Source organism: Hyposmocoma kahamanoa, unplaced genomic scaffold (genome assembly GCF_003589595.1).
Source record: "Hyposmocoma kahamanoa isolate Upper Pololo Valley unplaced genomic scaffold, ASM358959v1 109251, whole genome shotgun sequence".
Taxonomy (NCBI): domain Eukaryota; kingdom Metazoa; phylum Arthropoda; class Insecta; order Lepidoptera; family Cosmopterigidae; genus Hyposmocoma; species Hyposmocoma kahamanoa.
The window spans coordinates 480-23,991 of record NW_020653362.1 but is presented as its reverse complement, the minus strand read 5'-3'; the positions used below and the strand labels follow the sequence as shown (position 1 = coordinate 23,991).

Sequence of the window (23,512 nt, the reverse complement as noted above, 5' to 3'; positions counted from 1 at the left end):
ATTTTGCTTGCTTCGCTGTCAGTCGAACAAACGAAGACTAAAGCGTGAATGACGCTCTGTATACGATTTTAACGCCCTATAAGTTCGAACACTTTTTAACGCGGACCCGACGTCCATATAATTGTAAGTCAATGGCTGTAGAACACTTTGTTTCATCTCACTGACACTTGTACATTGTGGCGTCGTTTTAGAAATTGGTTGTCTACATCATCATGGATTTAACTCATCAACATTTTCATAATATGATTTTCTGAGACTTTAAGTGTAATGTAACAGCTCAGCGGAGCTTCGCTCGGATTCAAACTGCTTTTGGCGATGAAGCACCATGCAAGACAACTATTTATAGCTGGTTTGCAGAATTCAAACGCGGTTGTGTGAATCTCAGTGATGAATTTCGTGATGGTCGCCCGTCCACTGCTGTAAACAACAAAAACATCGATATTGTGCGCCGTATAATCAAAACAGACAGGCATGTGACATGCCATGAGATTCGGATATCTTTAGGCATAGGCATGAGTCAAATACAATCAATAATACACAAACATTTGGGAGTGAAAAAGCTGTGCTCTCGGTGAATCCCGCACAATTTGACTGAGGCTCATATTTCATGAAGTCATATTTGGTGTGGGACATAGTAACAGGTGACGAAACATGGATTTATAGTTACGATACCTAAACAAAGCAGCAATCGAGCGTATGGGTCTTTTGAGATGAGCCGAAACCAATCAAAGTGGAGCGCGTGGAAAGTGCCTCTAAGCGGATGATTGCTTCTTGATTTATTAAAACTGGACACGTGGCTACTGTTGCTTTGGAGAATCATTGTACCGTGAATAGTGATTGGTACACGACCATTTGTTTGCCGGAAGTTATTGACAAACTCCGTAAAAATAGCTGTTAACCGCCCTATCATCTTGCACCACGATAATGCCAGTTCTCACACGGCCAGGCAGACAAATGAATTTTTGAAGGTGAACAACGTTGACCTTATGAGCCATCCCGCGTACAGTCCCGACCTGGCACCTTGTGACTTTTATTTATTTCCAAAAATTAAGAACCAGTTACGCGGTCAACGATTTTCATCACCTGAAGAGGCTGTTGAAGAGTATCAAAAATATGTTTCAGAGATTGTCACGGAGGAGTGGCATAAATGTTTTCAACATTGGTTCATTCGTATGAAAAAGTGCATTAACGGTAACAGAGAATATTTTGATAAACAATAAAGAAACAATAATTTATAGTATTTTTTTCTTATTCATTCCGGAAACTTATAGTGCGCGCCACGTGTATAACTAATATTTTATTATATAATATATAATCGATACCATATATTTTTATAATTAGATAAAAAAAATATCATATTTACGTGCACTTATGCTTGCAATTATTTATTAAAACATTTAGAAAACATGTGCAGATTATGTAACGTGTAAAAATATTGAAAACACTTAACAAACGGTGTAGATGTTACGTATCTATTTCATCTACAGACTTAAAATTTTTTGAGAAACCGTTTTTACTACCAATGAAAGGGTTGATTTTACTAAAGAGCACATTATAATTGTTGACAATTTATGACAATACTGCATTCTTTCCATAGTTAGTAAAATGGGGCGAGACGTGGAATAAGGGCGTGTGAGAAACGTAGTGTCCCTTTTACTCGAGTGCCCACTTGACTAGTGATCCAATCGTTGTTGATGCGTTTGTCATAAATATTTTTATAACTACGGAAATTACACGTGATAAAATCTATTGTACGCAACACGTTATCTAAAAACCAAACATAGGATAAGCACATACATAAGGCTTATGTAAATACATGTACCGCTAACTAAACACGCCTGAGTTTTGATAGCATTAAACATGATCAAAGTCGCAGCTGCAATATGCTATGTTATTCTTATTCTGTTGAAATGGCTTAATATATGTGTATACTGAATTATATTCTGTGTTTAGAAGCAAACTCTCTCAAAAGGAAGTAGATTCGCTTTCTTTCCCATATCATTTTTATCATTTTTGTATCAGTAGAGGTCCTTGTGAAAGAGTTTCTTTCAGGGTAGTATTGCCACCTTACCTCTTTCTGCCGGCAAGCAGTAATGATAACATTACTGTGTTCCAGTTTTGAAGGGTAAGGGTGCTGGTGCAATTACAGGCACATGGGACTTGTCAACTTATGTCGCACAGTGATGGTGACCCTCAGATCTCTGCGATCTAAATTTCTGAGTGGCATTGTAACTGTTATGGACAGGCATATAGGCTTACCATCAGGGTCACTTGTTCGTCCCGTCACCTGATATTATAAAAAAAATCTAAATCATTCTCAATGGAAGTTAAGCTGGACGGGAAAATTAGACCAAACAAACTAGAATACCTTACAACTTATCGGGTAGGAATGTAGCCTGGATCCAATTCATCAGATTTGGTCAAAACGCGCCCTGTTTATCGTTTTCTTCCTTTGGAGTTTACAACTTTATCTAAGATTCTGAATGCTAAGGGTACTGGTGAAGTTACAGACGCATGGGGCTTCTCAACTTATGTCTTAGCAGCACTCTACGGGCTTTTGTTTTTATGGACGACTTACGACGGAATGTGTTGAAGCAGTAAGAATAAATAAATTTTCACCTAAAGATTTTCTTTGATTAAGCGACACTCGCTAACAGTTGCAGTGCCACTCAGAGCTTTAAATCATAAAGATCTGAGGGGCACTGCCAGTGTGCCCGACACCCTGCGACATAAGTTGATAACTGCCCATGTGCCTGTAACTTCACCAGCGCCCTTTAAAAACGGAACGCAGTAATGCGCACATCACTGCTTGGCGCAAGAAATAAATAAGGTGGCAGTACTTCCATGGACGAACTCTTACATAAGGAGCTTTACTGCTTCAAGTACATGAATACTTTAAGAATAGATTATATCCACATTTTCGCAGAACTGGATTCATATTTGGCCTAATGTAGCTATAAGGCCTTATTGCTTAATATTAGTATAGCCTTACCAGTATCTCCATTCTATATATGTAACTCCTTACCGACGACAAATATAATATGCACCTACGCGATATTTGAACATCTCGAACTTCATTCATTAGCATTACCAAAAAAAAAAAATGTAAGCAACGTATGAAGTCATGATGTCAAACAATAGTATTGGATTTTTGACCTTGTTTACTCCTTTAATAGATGCACTGGCGTCTATTCTGGGCTACGCTAAACTAAATTGGAGTTTTTATTTTTTTTCTTTCATTGAATATCATGATGTTTTTACCATTGTTTTTACCACGAGAGAGGCTTGGTTCAGGTTGTCCCACTACTTTCTATAGCTATGAAAGTGTACTCCTGTATAGTGTAACATATATACTACGTTTTTTCATATATCGCACTGTTACAATAGTGTACTAACTCAAAAAGTTTATTTTTTCAGAATCGATGAAAAATGAATCACTTATTTTCCGTGAAAGATTACTAAAATTTATATTTAAATTTAAATTTATATTTAAATCTACACGGTTAAAGTTTATTACAGATATCTGAATAATTTTCTAATCGCCAAATATACTGATTTTTGCGTAAATATTTATAAAAAGTTTTGTCTCAGTTTTAGTTAAACAGATAATGTCTTTCAATTGTTTCTTACAATATTCTAATGACGCGCTTGATAACGTGTAGAGAATCAAATTTTACGTTCAGCTTTAGTATAACCTCGAATTTCACATATTTTCAGTTACAACACTATTGTAATAGCAGTGCGATATACTCCACTAAAAATGCAATCAGTGGATTTTACAGAAGCTTTAAACTGTATCGTGAGATATAGGAACTTTATCCATACGACGACAAAATCTTCCTTCTCCAATCCACTCTAATAAAACGTATGTAATTGCATCCTTGGTGAAGAAAGTTCTGAAATAATGCCAGTGTCCCCGCCGTTCGACCTGAGCAAAATGAGCCGTGATATTGTATCATTTCTTAAATGAATTTCTAAATTCGTGAAGACGACTGTCAATTTTTATCCTTCGTGTTAATGTTATGTCTATTATTATTTTTTATAAAAATAAGCTATTCTTCTTTCATTTATATTTTTATTGATATTAGTGTAGCGCTAGCGTAAGAAAGTTTTTTTAAAACTTTTGATTAAGCTCATAATTTGTTCGTATAGTGTTTCGTAACACGAAAATAAATAGTTGCTCTGGACTGAAGTATAGTTGTTTGCCCGAGGCGACTGCCATATGTTTGTATTATATCATCATACAGAATAAATATATTAGTGACAAAGTGATAAAAAACTTAAGACATGTAATATCGCCCACTTGTATTAACTTATAGATAAGTAAATATAAAACATTTACATACGCTATACCAACTAAGCCACGGAACGAACCAACGGACCTCACGAATTTTTCTATTTGCTTGCGTCGTGTCTTACGACTTTTTAGTCGTAGCGCCATCTATGAGAAATCTTTGACAGATTTATCACCCAGTTAGTACCTTTACAGCTACCAGTCCTGGCGAGAGATGTCGCTATTCACTGTATTAATTTAATTAATACAATATTAATTTAATTAATACAATATATATACAGCGTCTGGCACGGTATGCAAGAAGACGTCGGTTCTAATCCGACCGGATCGAAGGAATTTTTTCTGAGTGTTCGATCTTTGTATTAATAATTATAACAAACTAGTGGAGTAATTTCACAAAAAATAATTGAATATCAATTCAATAAAAAATTAAATTAAACATTTACATGTTTTTTATTGACACGCGTATGTAAGGCTACTGCCGGAGGACTAGAAAAATAAATATAAACAAATTTATTAATAATCAATAACTTTTTATAAAAAAAATACCCGTCTCAAAAAGTTCGTGGTATTACATTTATTGGCCAGTTTTATTGAGATCGGTTACCTTAAAGTGCGCGAAACCGGATTCATCCCCTAGTTTCCAACAAAAAAAGAATCACCAAAGTCCGTCCACAAGATGGAATTATCGCGTAACGTACATACAAGAAAAAATGCAGACGAACTGAGAACCTCCTCCTTTTTTTAAGTCGGTTAAAAGCTAGCTGGTGCCCGCGTCTTCGTATGCGTATAATAAATACTTCTATATTCTATTTTCTAATAGCCTGTTGTACTAATTCTAATCTTTATAGTTTTATTGGTTCTCCATACAAACTTTTATCCCCTATATCACCCTCTTTAAGATTAATTATAGTAACTTAAAGTAGCCTAGGTATATCGTTCCCCTAAATCCCATCTATCTCTATATTAGAGTTCATTAAAATTGGTTCAGCGGTTTAGGCGTGGGAATGTACCAGCGTTACTTTCGCTAATAATATTAGTTTGTATTTAACAATACGTGAATTTACAATAACAGTTAATAGCAATTTTAATAGAAGTAAATTTCCTTGTGAAAGATTCGTCCAGGGAGATATTGCCACGTTAACTGCTGTTTCTTCTGCCAAGCAGTAACGTGAGCATTAACGTGTTACGGAGTTACCATGCCTTCATGCGCATTAACAGCGAATCTCAATTCTATTTACTGGGCAACAACATTTAAATTTCTGTGAATAATACAACCGCGCGGTCGTCGAGCAGAGTCCGCATTGTCGGGATGCTAATTTAAGTTAACTTTTTTTTACTAAGTTAACTTTATTTACTAAGGTAAAGGCTAGATACATAGAGCGTATTTTGCGATGACAGTTAGATGCTCGCGGTCGCTGCGCGGTGGGAACACGAACTCCTCTCGACGGCCGCGCGGAGTTAGAGCGATGAAATTCGTGTTGCATGTCATATGGGACTTGTCAATGTGTTGGGGTGACGGGTGTAGTGGCAGTGCTCCTCAGATCTTTGTGATTTAAAGCACTGTTATGGACAGGCGTGTCGCTTACCACGACGCGCACGACGTGCTATCGCTTGGTATTTAAAAAAAAAGGAAAAAACGGTGTTTTAAGTTTATTGAATGTCACGATGTTTTAATGCCATATTATTAATTTTTTTTTATGAAATTACACCTTGAACACTTAGGGCGCGTTCCCATTATGTCGTGACGACAGATGGTCGTGCAATTTAAAGTGTCGTGACTCGTATATTCAAATGAATGTTGTTCACTTATAGTACAATACGATTATCTGTCGTTTTTTGACGTTACGACGAAAGAGATGACAATGGGAAGAGCTATTACGACATTCGTCTAACGATAAATAAAACGTCACGACAAAAATGTGACGACAGATAATCGCAGATTCAAACGATTCTGTCGTGCAAACGACAAGGCGGTTGCCGTGAACCGATAAATTGTCGTCACGATCTAGTGGGAACATGTCTACGGCAGATAGGCGTGATATTGGAACAGGCTAGACACGACGTCGTTCAACTATAAATAACACGTTACGACATGATGGGAACGCGCCCTTAGAAAAATTCATTCGATTCAGCTGGATTCGAACCAGCATCCCCGGACAAACCGCACCAGATACCTCTGCCAATTAAGCCACGGAACGAAAATGCAGTGACGTTGTTTTTGCGTTTTAACGACTTTTTTGCCGTAGAGCTATCTGTGAGAAATTGAGGATCGTATTCTAGAACTCTACTCAATGCTCAAGTCAGGATCTGAGTATGATTTCAAGCACTGGAAATACGACTCTAAGGGCAGGGACTTGAGTGTGATTTCGAGTGCTTTAAACCATACGCTGCAAGCTGCAAGTTCGGTATGAGACGTAAGTTGCCCACATATGAGGATAGGTTGAAGCATTTTGGTCTGTGTACGCTGCAGTCACGACGCGTTGTTAACGATCTCGTAACTATGTATAAAATAGTAAACGCAAAATGGGACGCATGCGAATTGTTAAGCCAATTCTCTTTGAAGATAGGAAGTAAAAGAATACAAAAATTGTTTTATGTGCCATGTTGCAATAACAATGTTACCTATAATGACCCTTTGTATCGAATGTGTCGAGTTTACAATGACATTAACAAAGACAGAAGTTTAGATATATATTTTCAAAGTTGTTCAGCTTTTGTAAAATGTTGCTATCTGAAAATTTTGCAATCTTAAAGTGGTGTAAACAACAGTATATTTTGGAGCCGATAATTTTGTAATAATTTTGTTATATTGTATTGATATGTGATTGCATTTATGTTTGATGACTCATGACATAGTCGCTGCCAATCATGTAATTTTATTTAGTCTTTTTATTTTCTTTTTACCTTAAAGTGTGCCACTATGTAGACTATATGATAGAGCTGTGCACAGCTGTTATAGGAGTGCAAATTTACTTTCTATTATATATTATCATATCTAATATTATCAATATTTATATTAATTTGTATTCTGTAGCTGTGCCAAGAAATAAATAAATAAAATACTCAAATCCTGACTTGAGCAGTGAGTAGAGTTCTAGAATACGACCGTTAGTTGCGTAACACGACCGCTCCCAAATATAGCGTGTTGCCTCTGCTTGCAATATTCTGCTCGGGATAAGGACAGTGCATAATAATATTATGTTTGTTTTGTTTCTTATATGCGAGTGTACGGTTTATTCATAGGTCGTATTTTTAAATTTGATTGCCTATGTGTTTGCCTGTTTACCAACCTACTTTAATTAACCGACTGTATCGAAGTGAAAACTGTTGACGTCACGTAACCCTACAGTTATGAAGCCATACAATAAAAAATTAAAAACCCAAATAAATTTATCAAGCACGTTAAGGTTAGAGAATGTAAAAAGAAATTCCATAGTCTAAGCACATTGGTGAGTTTGCTTGACCCTTTTTTGTCATACTTTTACGTAGTAGCATAAAAAACAGTTTTTAGGCACCAACGCCATTTCTCACGTCCTTAGTATGACGTCTATAATAAAAAAAAACTATAATAATTTCTTAGGAAATGAAACTATTTTTCCGGATTTAAATCGCGTATATTTGTTTTTTCAAACAAACCGACGTTTCGGACCCCTTTACAGGTCCCATGGTCACGGTTGACTTTATTCTAATTTCTATTAATAATTAATAATAAATTAAACTTAATAAAAATTCATTCAATAAAATAATTTGTAAAACTTAATGTAGCGTAAATTGGAATGTTTTCTTTGTAAAATTAAAAATAAGGTATTTAATTAATAACTATTGTAACTATAGTGGAAAAAATAGGGTGGTTTGCATTAATATTAGACATACCTAGTTGAAGACTGTACCACCTCAGTCAACCGTGACCATGAGACCTGTAAAGGGCCCGAAACGTCGGTTTGTTTGAAAAAACAAATATACGCGATTTAAATCCGGAAAAATAGTTTCATTTCCTATGTGTAACAATCGCGAAAACCTATAATAATAATTTCTTTTTGCCTTTCAATGCTGTTTGTAATTTTCTCCCAGTATTATTATATAATGTATGTATTTTTATTTTTAAATACATTAAGGCTTGCACACAATGTCACCTAGTATTTAGCAACGATACGTAACCGGTTTGTCTAGAAAATAAGCTTAAATATACACTTACGCCCCATGCGATTAAAACAATCACTTTAGCCGTTTACGGGATTCCTAAATGAAATTACTAGCGTAACAATTGACAATTTACACGATACCAGCGCGCTCGGATCGAATCTCGAATCACTACGCGTAAAAATATTCGAACGCACTCAATTGCCGTCGTCTGGTTCGAGTGGACTAGGCAGATGTTATATTTTTGCAAGTTGTCTCGAATAATATTGATTAAATAATACAAGGAGACAAATAATAATCAGGCGCTAATATTGAACTCGTAACGTGTCAGCTACATTCCTAGTGTACTTGATTTGCCTTCGATCATAAATATAGGCTTTGATCACACAAACGCATTCGATTAGAGAGCGTTCGTATTGAATTTCAGCATGCTCGTAACGTGAAAATCCAAGTTCAGGCCTTGGAAAGATATTTAAATGATCACATAGTAACAAAATATTTAGTGTAATCAACTGCGCAGATAGTAAAGCTGAGGAAGGACACAGAATTGCAGCTTCTTTTTGTTTAGATACAGATAAGATTTTTTTTGCATTACGACACAATTTGTTTATTCAAACGATAGGAATGGCGTTATAAAATGATTTGATTAAATTTGAAATATCATCATGCACACGTTTACACGTCCCACTGCAGGACACGGGTTTCCTAGCAAGGCAAGGGTTAAGGTCATAGTCTGCAACGCTGGCCCAATGCGGGTTGAGAACTTCACATGTTTTCAAGTGTTGTGGACCTTTTTCGATGTGCAGATTTCACCACGATGTTTTCCAATACCGAAAAACTCATGGTAAATTTTAAATAAAATTTCGTACATTTTGAGAAACTCGTGCAAGCTCTGATTCAAACCCATGGCTTCAGCTACCGCGGCTTATTTGAAATAACCATAATTGAAATAAAATATTTTTTATTTTTTTCAGATAACAAAAGGGCAGTTATGGCCGTTGATAACGGTGCTTTGTATTATAACAGCAGTTTTGTCCACTTTTTTGGATAACGTAACCACTGTGTTGCTCACGACACCTGTCACCATCAGGTTAGACTATGAATTACTAATTAATTATATTTCATTTATTTTATTTCTCAGCCTAATTACCGTAGCCATTTTGGCGTCCTCAGCCTAATTACTGTAGCCATTGTTTTTTCTCGCTTAATATACCCAATAACATTGAAATATGAACAACTTTAAGCTTAACTATCGATATGTCTAAATGACATTAGAATGGACAAAAAAGCTTTCGAGTTATTATAAACAAACGGTAATTAGATCTAATTACCGTAGCCATGGATATGGTAATTAGAAAGTTCAAACATTTTTAAGAAAACATAAAAACAAAAATTATGAAGAACAACTAACAACATATAAATGACTTTATTTTAATTTGCCTCACATTTTGTAATGAACAATTTTGAACAAAATTTTGTAGTAGCAGTTATAGCTCCTTGTGAAAGAGTTTATCCAGAAAAGTATTGCCACCTTACCTATTTCTGCCGCCAAGCAGTAATGACAACATTACTGTGTTCCAGTTTTGAAGGTTAAGGGTGCTGGTGAAATTACAGGCACATAGGACTTGTGTTATGTCTCAGGGTGACGGGCGCAGTGATGGTGTCCCTCAGTTCTCTGCGATCTAAATTTCTGAGTGGCATTGTAACTGTTATGGACAGGCCATCGGGGTCACGACTTGTTTCGTCCCGTCACCTGATGTTATAAAAAAATGTAAATCTTTCTCAATGGAAGTAAAGCTGGACCGGAAAATTAGACCAAACAAACTAGAATACCTTGCAACTTATCGGGTAGGAAGGCAGCCTGGATCCAATTCGTCAGATTTGGTCAAAACGAGCCCTGTTTATCGTTTTCTTCCACTGGACTTTACAACTTTATCTAAGATTTTGAAGGCTAAGGGTGCTGGTGAAATTACAGTCACATGAGACTTGTCAACTTATATCTCAGGGTGACGGGTGACGAACTAGTCGAGTTGGAGATCTTGGATCTGAAGGCAGATGTAAGAATGGTCCTTTCCTTTTACTTGGGAGCTCACCTGTTCCTTATATGTTTCCAGGTTGTGCGAAGTAATGGAACTGGACCCTATTCCCATTTTAATGGCAATGGTGATCTTCAGCAATATTGGCGGCACCGCAACGCCGGTCGGGGACCCGCCTAACGTCATCATCGCTTCAAATCCTGCCGTCATACAGTCCGTGAGTACTATACCTATACAGCATTGTTAACGTGACCATTACTTTTTTCGCCAGAGCGAGACGCTTGTAAATTTATGAATTATTGTTTCTTAAAAATATTACACATGTTTCTGGTAGTTACGAAATATGTTATGATTAAAAAAATGTTTAATGAATAGAAGAATTACGTGTAGTACCAAACTTGTCTCGGCAATATTTTGCGATATTTTGCGCTTTCGCCATTGACTTACAATTATATGGACGTCGGGTCCGCGCTAAAAAGTGTCCGCACTTGTAAGGCGCTAAAATCGTATACCGAGCGCCAAACTCAGCTTTAGTCTTCATTTGTTCGACTGACAGCGCGATACTACGATGACATTACAATTTAAATTTCGAACAGGTTGACTTGGGACATTTTTTTCGTGGTTTTTGTGTTAGACCCGTCGTCCATTTATTTGTAAGTCAATGGCTTTCGCGCCATTTTTTTTAAATTTATTGTGTGTCAGTGTAGATACTACTTTAACTTTACAATATAGAAACTTTTCTATATTGTCTCGGGTCTGGATGTTTGTGGTATGGTGTTTCTGATTTCCATAACACAAGTGCTGTAGCTACTTACTTTTGGATCAGAGCAACGTATGTAATGATGATGTTGTCTAATCTAATATTGTTTGATGTATATGTAATTTTATTGGTAATATAGGTAAATAAATAAATAAATTCGTGTATTAATTACTTTCCAGGGGATAAACTTCGCGAATTTCACAATGCACATGACTCTAGGCATTTTGCTAGTCAGTGTACAAACCTGCTGTCAACTAAGATACATGTTCCGAGACACCAACAAGCTAAGAGTAGGTGAACCTAGGGATATTACAGGTACGTATATTTGCTATTTCAGTATCAGTATCAAATTCTATATAAGCTTCTTGCTTGTAACGCGATGTTTGCGCGCATTTGAATCGATTCATTTACAGCGCGTCCAGTTTTGAAGGGTGCTGGTGAAATTACAGGCATATGCGACTTATCAACTTACTTCTTACACATTACTGTTTGACCGTAAAAATAGGTTTGGCGACTGTAGCCGCCAGACCCAAGTAGAAGATGTATAGGATATCTTATAGGATTTAAGTTGACTGTAACATATTGGCAATAAGTTACTAGCTTAAAGGAGTAGTGCCATTAATCGCAAACAGTGGTGGTTTCTTATGATGGCACAATTCAAAAGTGAACGTCCCTTTTGACCTTTTTTAGTTAGTTACTTCATAAAGTTCGTTAAATTGTGGTAGGCATGAAATAACATGTGTGTGGTGTTAGTTGATGAGTTCAAAATAGAACCCCCGGCCTACGCAATGTACCTTTGACGAGAGTTTAGTTACTGCTTCGAAAACTGTGTTATATTTTATTACAATAATAATAAAGATTCACACGTCCCCTTAACACATATAAAGTCCCCATAACATAAATAAATAGTTTTGTTTCTCAGCTGCTAAATTACGGGTTTGATAGTATTGACAAAGTATTCATTTTCAGAACTTCGCCACCAAATAACTATCTGGAAGCGATCAGCGCAATCCATGTTGAATATCAGCAAGGATGAGCAAATAGTACACGAACGACTGCAAAAGAAAGTCACGAAGCTGGAGAGGGATTTAAAAGAGAAGCTGAAGGATAGTAAAAAAGTTGTAATACCTAGTGACACCTTTGAGACTACTCTAGCTGAGATGAATCAAAAGGTAAAGAATGGTTTGGTTTTTAATTATATTACATCCTGGACGTCGTGTCCGATTAAAACTAGAATGCCCGAGATAAATATGTTCACTCTTACGACGAAACTTCTAATTCACTAGAAAAGCATGGCAAGAGGCTTAAAGGTGACTCGGATTTAGTAGAGGCAAAACTGCAGAGCCTTGAACATAGCATAAGTTGCCTGGTTAGCAGTATTCTACAGGATGTATCACGGAGAATATGCGATGGAATTGCGTGATTAAATTCCGCCTTCTCCATTTCATCATCGTGGAACTTCACGTAGGCTGGGGTTCCTCGCCTATGTGTTGGATGTTCCAAAGTTTTGTACGAAGCATCGACGAATGTTATACAGGCTGTATATTTGAAAGTGGGACATACTTATAGAGTGCGTTATATTCCTGATTCTCAACCCAAAGAAATAATAAACTAATGAACTTAAACTTTACAAAAAATATTTTATTTTATTTTTTTATCGACTACTACTTGAGCACAACATTAGTTATCGAAATCTATGCACATCACTATTATTGCTCCGACGCAGCGGCGAAAAGCAAAGCACAGGTCGGGGGTGAGGACGGGACGCGGGCGCATACGCGAAATTTTTCAGTCCACGCGCGACCTTGATTTAACGAAGACACGTAAATTATTTGTCCTTCCGCTCGCCCGATCGCCGCAAAATGGGTATTTATTCTAACGTGGAATTGACTGAGATGGTGCGACTTTACGCAATAAGTGGTGATAGTGTGAGGCAAGCTATTGAAATGTTCCCAAATCGGGGTTTACGCGAAAGAGGTGAACAGTGTCGAAGCGTTGCGTGAGAGGATTATCTCAGCATTTTATACTGTGAGACAAAATGTGTTTGTGTTGTACAATTTAAAACAAAATTTACTATGCCGTGCTAGACTATGCATTGTGGAAAACGGTGGACATTTTGAACACTTGCTCCGTACCACGTAAGTGTAAATAAACTGTAAATAACTAAAAAATCAATCATTGTAATTAATTTGATTTCACATTTTTAACTACGCCAAAAACCTCAATTCTTATTAAATGATAACTACTTACTAAAACATTTCGATGATAGTTCAAGTAAAAAACAATTAACATAACCTAAAACGTAAATGTGAAATCATTGTTATTGTTGCTGTCTCACTCGGCGCTCGCTTGGTAGCATTCCCATTACACTCGAAATTAAGCGTAAAGGGAATCGGTTTATTCCTATCTACACTTCAAAACACATTTGTTGATTTATTTTTTGTTCTATCCCATATCCTAGTTTTATTTTAGTCTATGTTAAGTTGTAACATGATTTACTATGACATGTATGAATATGTCTCACTTTCAAATATACAGCCTGTATAATGACGAATTGTTAACCTTTAACTGACGCTACTTAACGAGGGATGTGGTCCTACCTAATCGAGAGTTGGAAACCATGTGGCTGTTTTTAATATTAAAAAAATATTCCAAATTTCATACTAGTATCTACTGGTACTGGTGTATTATTAAATTAATATATTAATATAAATTATTTTTATTTTCTTTATAAAGTGTCAGTTTTACAAGAATAATATAAAAAATATGGCGATCGTCACCAGTGTTAATTTTCCATTATACGTTGCCACGGGTTGCTGAAACTGTCACTGTCAAGAGTAAACTGGAACCATCAATGAATTTAATAAATTAAATTATGTTGTTTTTTTATGAAGGATTTATGTAACTTTCTATAATTGTTTCTAATTTATTTTGCACGCACATGTAAAATAAAGCCGATTTTATTTTATTTATTTTTTAAATGCATCGAAATTGAAACAAAGTCAGAAATAGTAATAAGAAAACCAATCTTTCGATTTTCCTGCAGCTTCAATCCAACCTTCTTTTATTTTAAACTCATTGGAAAAACTTAAAAATTAAAAATACTCTACGTTTAATCTTCGAGTATAATGGAATTTAAAAATCTTGAATATCTAAAACACATAAATTTTTCTTCAAACAACAGCAACATCCAAATTGATATGAAATTGAAACGGTTGTCCGAAATATGAGTTGTGTGAAAGTTACTCGAAATAAAATGTTTAGTGATAATAATAATAATAATAATAAAATAACAGAAATCAATTTAACGTGAATGGTTTTCGCTTCGATATTTTAGGGACTTTAATTACAAAAATTATAGTAAGAAATTCAAACATTTCAGTAAAAATTTATTGTCGATATACCTCAGTCTTCGTAAATGAACATCACTATATTTGAGTCTAGAAATTTCTATGGAGACAAAAAGAAAACATTGAATAATAATAGAAATAGTAACTAAAAATGCAAATAGCCGGTGGAATGTTATCTCACTGGTTTTAAAATTTTTGTTTTCACTCAAATTTTTACAAGGTGTATTGCTACAACTGGCATTTTCACGTTTTACGAGAGATCTTGTATGTACAACGATCGCCATGTCACTGTGGCGATGTTTGTAGGCGTGTCACCTCGATATGGTCATTTTGACCATATCGAGGCGACGCGAACCGCGCCCCCATACCATATCTCCCCTTTTTTTCTATATCTATGGTTCCAGTTTTGAAGAGTTAGCGCTTCTGCGCATCTGAATCTTATTCGTACCCAATCTGAGAAATGACCGTCCGAAATGTCACAAATGATCCCATTTTATCTCTAAGTGTACAAGCGATATTCGAAGTGGGTCTGAGTTTTCTAGATTTGTATAGTCTCGAATTTGGAACGAATACAAATCGGATGTAGTGCGCAAACGCAGTAAGAGTGCTGGTGAAATTACAGGCACATAAGACTTGTTAACTTGTCTCAGGGTGACGGGGCAGAGGCAGTGCTACTCAGAAATTTGCGGTTTAAAGCTCTGAGTGGCGCTGCAATTGTTATGGACAGCCGTGTAGCTTACACAGCTGTCCATCAGGCGCACGACTTGTTCGTCCCGTCATTTGATATTATATAAATATGATATTTTAATGTGTAAGCGGAGTGAAAACATGTTTTTCATCCATTTTTTTTTATTCCCTTTCAGTACAAAATCCGAGATGTGCCGCTGCTGATCAAAGCAACGATAGCGATATCGTTTGTCATCATTTTATTCTTTCTACACGTAATACCTGAACTAAGTAAGTTTTTTAAATTTTTATTGAATTGATATTTAATTATTTTTTGTGAAATTACTCCAATAGTTTGTTATAATTATTAATACAAAGATCGAACACTCAGAAAAAAGTAAGGAGTAATTTCAAAACTTTAAGTACAATGAATAGCGACATCTCTAGCCAGGGCTGGTAGCTGTAAATGTATCTAACTGAGTGACGAAAAACTTAAGATTTCTCATAGATGGCGCTACGACTAAAAAGTAATTGAAAAACCAAATACAAAGACACGACGCAAGCACATAGATCGTGAGGTCCGTTGGTTCGTTCCGTGGCTTAGTTGGTATAGCGTCTGGCTCGGTATGCAAGAAGACGTCGGTTCGAATCCGACCGGATCGAAGGAATTTTTTCTGAGTGTTCGATCTTTGTATTAATAATTATAAATAAGTTTTCTTTCACTGTTTAACATTTCGAGATACAATGATAGACCATAGGTAGGCCGCATAAGTCAGCCCTCGCCTGAGACGCGACAAGGGCGCGGGGGATAACGACAAAGGGAATTGCGCGGCGAGAGAATTTTGATTTATAGACTGTCTTTTTTGAAAACGGAATAAAATGACAGTTCGTTGAGCAAGTGTTGCCCGCTTGCAAGCATCTAGTGATTGCAGTCGATAAATATTCTATCGATTATCGACTAAATATTGGCCTCACTTACGGAATAAATAGCCGAACTTGTTACATTTGAATCGAATAAGTCGATCCTCAAACGCAAAATTAGTAGCCGGACCAATGAAGAAATATTCAACACAAGCGCAGCTATTTTACACGATTTAACCTTCACGGATTATTCGCGGAAATTAATTTACTTCCATTTTTATTAACATGGACTTCCGCAAAGTAACGCCTGAATCTATTAATTACTATTTAAAGTACACAAATATTTTAGAAAAAGAAAATTTTGTTCTAATTTGCTTGAACATAATTTTATTTTTAATTTATTTTAACTAAATAGACACGCCATTAAACATGTTAACGTAACGTATCGTTAGATCAATCCGTAAATATTTTCATCTAGTATGAATCGCAGTGTAACCCCGCTTCCACACCATTGTAGCGTCTTGGGCTGACTTATGTGGTCTTATAGTAACGTGATATTTTTTTACACATTGAGGGCTTTTCTATAATTTTTTATCACTAAAATCAAATTTAACTTCAACTTTGTGAATAAAGTCCATAGATATTGGCATCATATAAACAATGGACGACGTCGAGTAGCTTGCACACCGGGTTTTTACGGTGTCGTCATCTCTGAGGTTTGATCCCCGGTCGCGTCAATGTAGAAAAATTAACTTTTCTGTATTGTCTCGTGGCTGGGTGTTTGTAGTATAGTCGCTGTTTCTAATTTCCATAAAACAATTGCTTTAATTATTTACTTTGGGATCGGAGTAATATATGTGATGATTTATTAATATAAAGACCGAACACAGAAAACTTATTCGACCCGATGGGACTTGAACACACGACCATACTGCATCGTAGTATTGCTCCTACCAATTGAGCCACGGGTCAAGTTAGCGAATTGTCGAAATTCTGTTGCAGTGAAGAAGGTTCTAAATCTCTCAATAGATGTCACTAGCGGCTCGGAATGCCGAAATATCCAGTACAAAGATCTTTAACAAACACCCATGGGAATTTTGACAACTCGATGAAATATGGTCGTGGGTTCATGTCTCATCGGGTGGAAAAAGATTTGTTGGCTTTTTGTACTAATAATAATCATAATAAAAGCTAGTGGCGTTATTTCACAAAAAATATCAATAATACGTATGTGATATTGTCATATGTTTATATATTTATTTTACTTATTTAATGAAGACTTTATTTTCGTAAATAAATTAGGAAAAACCACACAGTGTAACGCGTTTTATCAGTCTAAACTCTTATTGAAAAGACAAGATATAATGATAAAATGAACAGTTTAACATGCAACTTAAACTCTTTAAGACTTGGTTAATTTTTCTACAATGCTCAGATTGGCACTATTTACGTTCTGTGCAGGGTTTTTCCAGTTCAATTTTAAATGAAATTGTTTAATTATTTTTTACAGATAGAGTGTCACTAGGCTGGACAGCACTGTTAGGAGCTCTCTTGTTACTGATCTTGGCGGACAGAGAAAACCTAGAACCGATACTACACAGAGTAGAATGGTCTACGCTATTGTTCTTCGCTGCTTTGTTTGTCATGATGGAGGTAATGTTACACTACTAAGCGTAGTCCTTCCTATTTCCTTTCCTGTACGTCATGCGTACCCTGTGCAACAATCGGTACCTTATGCCGATTGGCAAAGTTCTTCACCACGATGGCAAACATTATAGTGTATGCCATCGATATGACCTGCAAAAACTGCCGTATCGTGTAATGAGCTTAACTTTGGCGCTTATATTGAATGTAAGGCACAAACTGCAGCCAAAAAACTGGGTATCCTTAACAAGTTTAAGCGATATTTCACGCCTGGACAGTTCTTAACTTTATACAAAGCACAAGTCCGATCTTTCATGGAGTAGGTACTGCCAGTCACCTGTGGGATGGCTTAGCGAATTATCAACTTGAGGCTCTTGATTCGATTGAGCGCAGAGCCAGAAGAGTTATTGGCGACGTTAAGCTCGAATCTAAAGTTCACTGTTTGGCCCACGGTCGCAAAGTTGCCCGTCTTCGGTTTTTTACAGAATATATTTCTGTGAGTGTGCCCATGAGTTCCATCAGCTCATCCCGCCTGCCACCTTTTACCATCGGACATCCAGACGTACGGCGGGATATCATCCTTACTTGGTCGATATTCCCTTCAGGCGTACTAAGCGCTTTTCATCATCTTTTTTTATGCGCACAGCCCAGGAATGGAATTCCCTGCCTGCGTCTGTATTTCTTTTTAATAGGCATCTTCTGGGCAATCTCGTTCCATCGTAGATCCTATCTTTGCTCCAGAGCTAGGTAGTGGTCAAGAGCAAGTCCATCTAATTAAAAAAAGAAAAAAAATGAGCACGTAACAATTGAAGCATTGCGAACAACAAGGGCGTTCGGCACCCAAAGTCCGTATTAATGTAATTGCATCAAAACATGTAAGACACTGTCTAGTATCTTGTGACAAAAAGTCATTTCAATCGTCTTCTAGATGACGTAAGTTTCATTCATTTAGAAGGTGGCGCTCCGCCCTCGTTCCATGGATTATGAGTGTGCGTTTGAGTTTCGGACACGTTACCACCTGCAGTTTGTAAAAACTTATTTAAATGTCTGAAACGTGCGAGTAAATCCAGTTCATTCAGGCCAGTGAGACCTACTGAAGATGAATCTGTCGCTTCATTTCAATGCAGCGAATTTAATGAATGATTGAAAATAAAATTTAAATATTATATAATTAGTTTAAAATGTTGTTGTTTAAAAACCAATAATAAAACGAACGCCCCATTAATTTAGCAGTTTGGTGCAACAAGGGCTGATAACACAAGGAAAAAAAAATGTCAAATGTTTCCAATTGTTTTAAAATAACAATAACACCGGAATCTTTTAACTAAATCATAAGACAAGTTAATAATAAAGTATATAAGAGTCATATTATTATTATGACTATTACAAATATTAAAAAAATATAAGACATTAAAACTTTATTTTAAATTTTCCCGAATCTCACTTTCACGCCCTTGTTACAACCAATGCTTCAATTATTATTATATATTAACTTCATTATCATCTCTAAGACTCCATTAGGGAATGAATGTTTGAATGCGTAAACCTATTTAAATACCTCGGTAGCTTCGTTAATGAACGTTGAGACGGCGTACAAGAAGTTCGTACCAACATCGAACAGACGCGAAGTGCTTTCATGAGAAAAGATTTTGTGTTGTAAAAGGTTCTACCGTAAAATCCGCATGCGATTGGTCATTTTGCTGAAAACTAAAGGCCTTTGAATCTATATCCGTATAGACGTATGCTTGGCATATCTTGGGTCCAAAGAATCATCAATGTAGCTTCTTCATTATCTGTGTTCCCGTTTTTCTCCCTTATCCCCCACTTCGTGCCCAAAATGTGTGAAACTAGAACACTATTACACCCTCAATCCAACTCCAAATTCTTCCGCAGTTCTTTTACAGTAAGTACAGCTCGTATGTGGAATAAACTGCCTGCTGGCATTCATGACAGTCCATCGGTGGCATCTTTCAAACACAAATTAAAAAAGCATTTCCTATCGAACGCGTTAGATAGTTAATTAGTAACATACATATAATAGAAATGATGAAATATAAAAAAGTAATTTATTTAGATTACAATACAATATATTCTGCTTATGTATTTATTTGTAGGTGTGTGTGTCTGTCATAATGTATATTATTATGATTTATATTTATTATTCACATTTAATTTTGAATTTCATTGTACTATAATTAATCCCGTAGATTTCCTTTTTACACCACGGCTTGAGTTGCCTGGAAGACATCTCTTCTAGAGATAAGCTCACCTTTGTATTATGTGTTTTATGTGTCCTTTCTTTGTGCAATATAGAATTATTATATTTATTTCCAGGCACTCTCAAAACTGGGCCTCATATCCTTCATCGGAAATATCACAGAGAACCTCATCTTGAGGGTGGATGAAAACGGCAGACTGGCTGTGGCATTGATGCTCATGCTTTGGGTAAGCAATGTTTACGTCTTCAATTTAAATGTATAAATATTTGACGTCAGTTAGGTCGCTCTGACGACTCTGACTGTAAGTAACTAAAGTACTTGTGTGCATATCGAGTTCTTAGGTTTTCGCAATTGTTACACATAGAAAATGAATCTATTTTTCCGAATTCCGGATTGACTGGTAGAGTCAACCGTGACCATGGGACCTGTAAAGGGTCCGAAACGTCGGTTTGTTTGAAAAAGCAAATATGCGCGATTTTAATCCGGAAAAATAGTCTCATTTCCTATAAAGCACTTGTGTTACGGAGATCGGAAATAACGACGGTACCACAAACACTCAGACCCGAGAACCCGGCATTTCAGAAGGTGACACTGAGACACGCGACAATGATGTCCCTATACTATCAGAGATCTGATGATCTATTTTTAAACAGCTCACCTGATGTTGATTATACATAGCTTAGAACCGTCCCGATTTGATTTGCGTTCAAGTAAAAAATCCCTTTATGAGCCGATGCTACCCATCGAATATAACCAGAAATTGACATGAAATAAGGCCCATACATTCGTGGTAACTCATCAGTGATACATCACTTATAAATATCAACAACTCGTTGGACATGACACTGGCTTTATTTCAGAATTTATTATTTACAAACGATATTAAAGGCATTTAAAAAATAATAATCTCAGTACAGAGTACTAAAAAAACCGACCTCAAAAGTACGTAGAATTACGTCTGTTTGCTAAGTTTTATTGAAATATCCCCTAGTTCGCCAGTCTACAGGACTTGACACTGGAGATAATAAACATCGGTTCCCACTACTCAAAGTATATTGAGAGAAAAACGCCTTGAATTGGAGAAATAGCAAAATCAACCATTAATGTAATTGCTCCTAAATTAAAGTTAGGCGCTATTTATAAAAATGAATCTTCATGCGTGACCCTTCGAGGTGGATGATTTTCTTCAAAATGAAATGGGACCACTATGGAAGTACCCCCTTTCCAACAAAAAAATAATCATGAAAATCGGTTCACAAATACCGGAGTTATCGCGTAACATACATACAAAATACATACAATGTTTTTATGGCTGACCATGGCGATGATTTAGGGATGGACATATTTGACAATTTTTTTTTTCGCAATCGAATACACAACCACCACGCTTTCTCTCTTTCATGGTTATAGTCATAGTAATTCTATTTTATTTAAGGTTACAGTTTTATTTATACCTAAGTATTTTATATTAATTTACAAACAATTTATATTTCAAACAAAATTGTTTACTCATGATTGGTCATGCTGTATGTACATGTTTAGGTTTACATTCAAGAATAGAACTAGTAGTAATGTTTAAGCTTTGGTTAAGGAGTGAATGTAAACTGTTTTGTACATCTAATAAATAAATAAATAAACAAACAAAAAACACTGTATGGTTTTACAGTCGAATTGAGAACCTCCTCCTTTTTTGAAGTCGCTTAAAATTATACACGTGTTCTATTTACTTCAGTTGATATAAAAAAATCATTGCTATATGTAAAGTACCTATTGAATTTTAAAGTTTTCTTGTAAAATTTCAAGGTGTGATCGTGTTTTTTTTTTATCGTAAACATCGAAACCGTGTTTTTACGCTGTATGTGTATATCCTTATATGTATATGTATTCAATACTTTCACTGTTATGCGAAATCAACCAAAGCCATTTGAGATCATCCATTTGTGAGGTAAAATGCCACATATAGACAAAGAAACAGATACACACAATTATCTTTTTCCAGGTTTCAGGAGTAACGTCAGCCTTCGTCGACAATATACCTCTAACAACAATGATGGTAAGGATCGTGACGTCGTTAGGATCCAACCCGAATCTCAATCTACCAATGGCTCCTTTGATATGGGCGCTGTCCTTTGGAGCCTGTTTGGGTGGTAAGTGAAGCAGCCACGTCATATATATGACCACGATATTCCAAATTTTTTATCATTTCCCGTGGGGTTATTAAATCATATAAATTCAGTTTTTATTGAATGTCAGGATGTTTTACCATGATGATATTCAATATTTTTTTTGTGATATTACTCCACTAGTTTGTTATAATTATTAATACAAACATCGAACACTTAGAAAAAATCTTTCGATCCGGCCGGATTCGAACCGACGTCTCCCAGCAAACCGTGCCAAACGCTATGCCAACTAAGTCACGGAACGAATCAGCGGACCTCACGAATTTTTCTATGTGCTTGTTGTCGGATCTTTGTTTTTTAATGCCTTTTTTGTCGTAATGCCATTTGTGAGAAATCTATGAAATCTAGGCAAAAAAAGCAGTTAAAAACCAAACACAAAGATCCGGCAACAAGCAAATTTGGTATAGAACAGTTGGTTCGCGATTCGTACCTCCATGACAAAAGAAAAGTCCTTTAAAAATATCAAGAATTACATCCTGATTATAATTTACATTGTACAGTCAAGAGCACATCAGGCTTGACACTTTGTACTTTGGACCGTTCTTATCGTAAGCGGCACTATAACTCTATAGTTGGATTTAAGTCTTAAGTGTCAAGCTTAACGTGCTCTTGACCCTGTACCAATTTGCATTGTTGGTCTAATTTATATTTTTTCAATCTTGCAGGTAATGGCACACTAATCGGCGCTAGCGCGAACGTGGTCTGCGCAGGAGTAGCCGAGCAGCATGGATACAAAATCACTTTCGTACAATTCTTTAAAATCGGTTTTCCTCTCATGATAGGTCACTTGATCACAGCGTCTATCTATTTATTATTATGCCACGTTCTTTGGCATTGGCATTAAGGTTCATTTTGTTGTTTAGATTAGCAAAAATAAGGTTTTGACAGGTGTTGAAGTAAAGTATTGGATTTAAAGGAGTAAAATGATTTAAAATAAAATCCGTTTTAGATTACAATTAAAAAATGCTTAAATGCACAAATCTACAACTGCTAAGTATTTAAAATTGTAGGGTGTGTGCCCTATATTTATTACCCTTAAACAGGTTGGCAATAGGTCACAACTGAAGATTCAATCGGCAGGACCATATAAGGCAAACGACAGGACAATGCCATTACCACTGTCAAATTTTTTAAAGATAGTAAAAACAGTAGCTTTTTATGTAAGTCATAATATCATGTCATTGTAAAGGTTTTGTATATGTATTAGTTCAACAAAATGAGGGTGCAGAGGTGTACACAGTTAAAGAAAATAATATGTAGATATTTAAACTATAATATTTAACCATTGACTTACAAATAAATGGACGACGGGTCTAATACAAAAACCAGGAAAAAATGTCCCAAGTCAACCTATTT

General features: G+C 36.0%; 1 protein-coding gene and 1 non-coding gene across 2 annotated transcripts; both read left to right on the top strand.

Moving 5' to 3' along the window:
• Positions 1-9,401: 9,401 nt before the first annotated feature.
• Positions 9,402-23,284, top strand: LOC113238937 (P protein-like). Its single transcript, XM_026475789.1, has 9 exons — positions 9,402-9,527; positions 10,552-10,690; positions 11,413-11,548; positions 12,203-12,405; positions 15,447-15,540; positions 17,621-17,763; positions 20,089-20,199; positions 21,973-22,120; positions 22,822-23,284. The coding sequence occupies exons 2-9, from the start codon at positions 10,565-10,567 to the stop codon at positions 22,998-23,000; spliced, it is 1,140 nt and encodes a 379-aa protein (XP_026331574.1). The 5' UTR covers positions 9,402-9,527; positions 10,552-10,564; the 3' UTR covers positions 23,001-23,284.
• Positions 15,839-15,912, top strand: Trnat-ggu. The gene has a single exon. It is a non-coding gene; the product is annotated as a tRNA-Thr (tRNA).
• Positions 23,285-23,512: the final 228 nt, after the last annotated feature.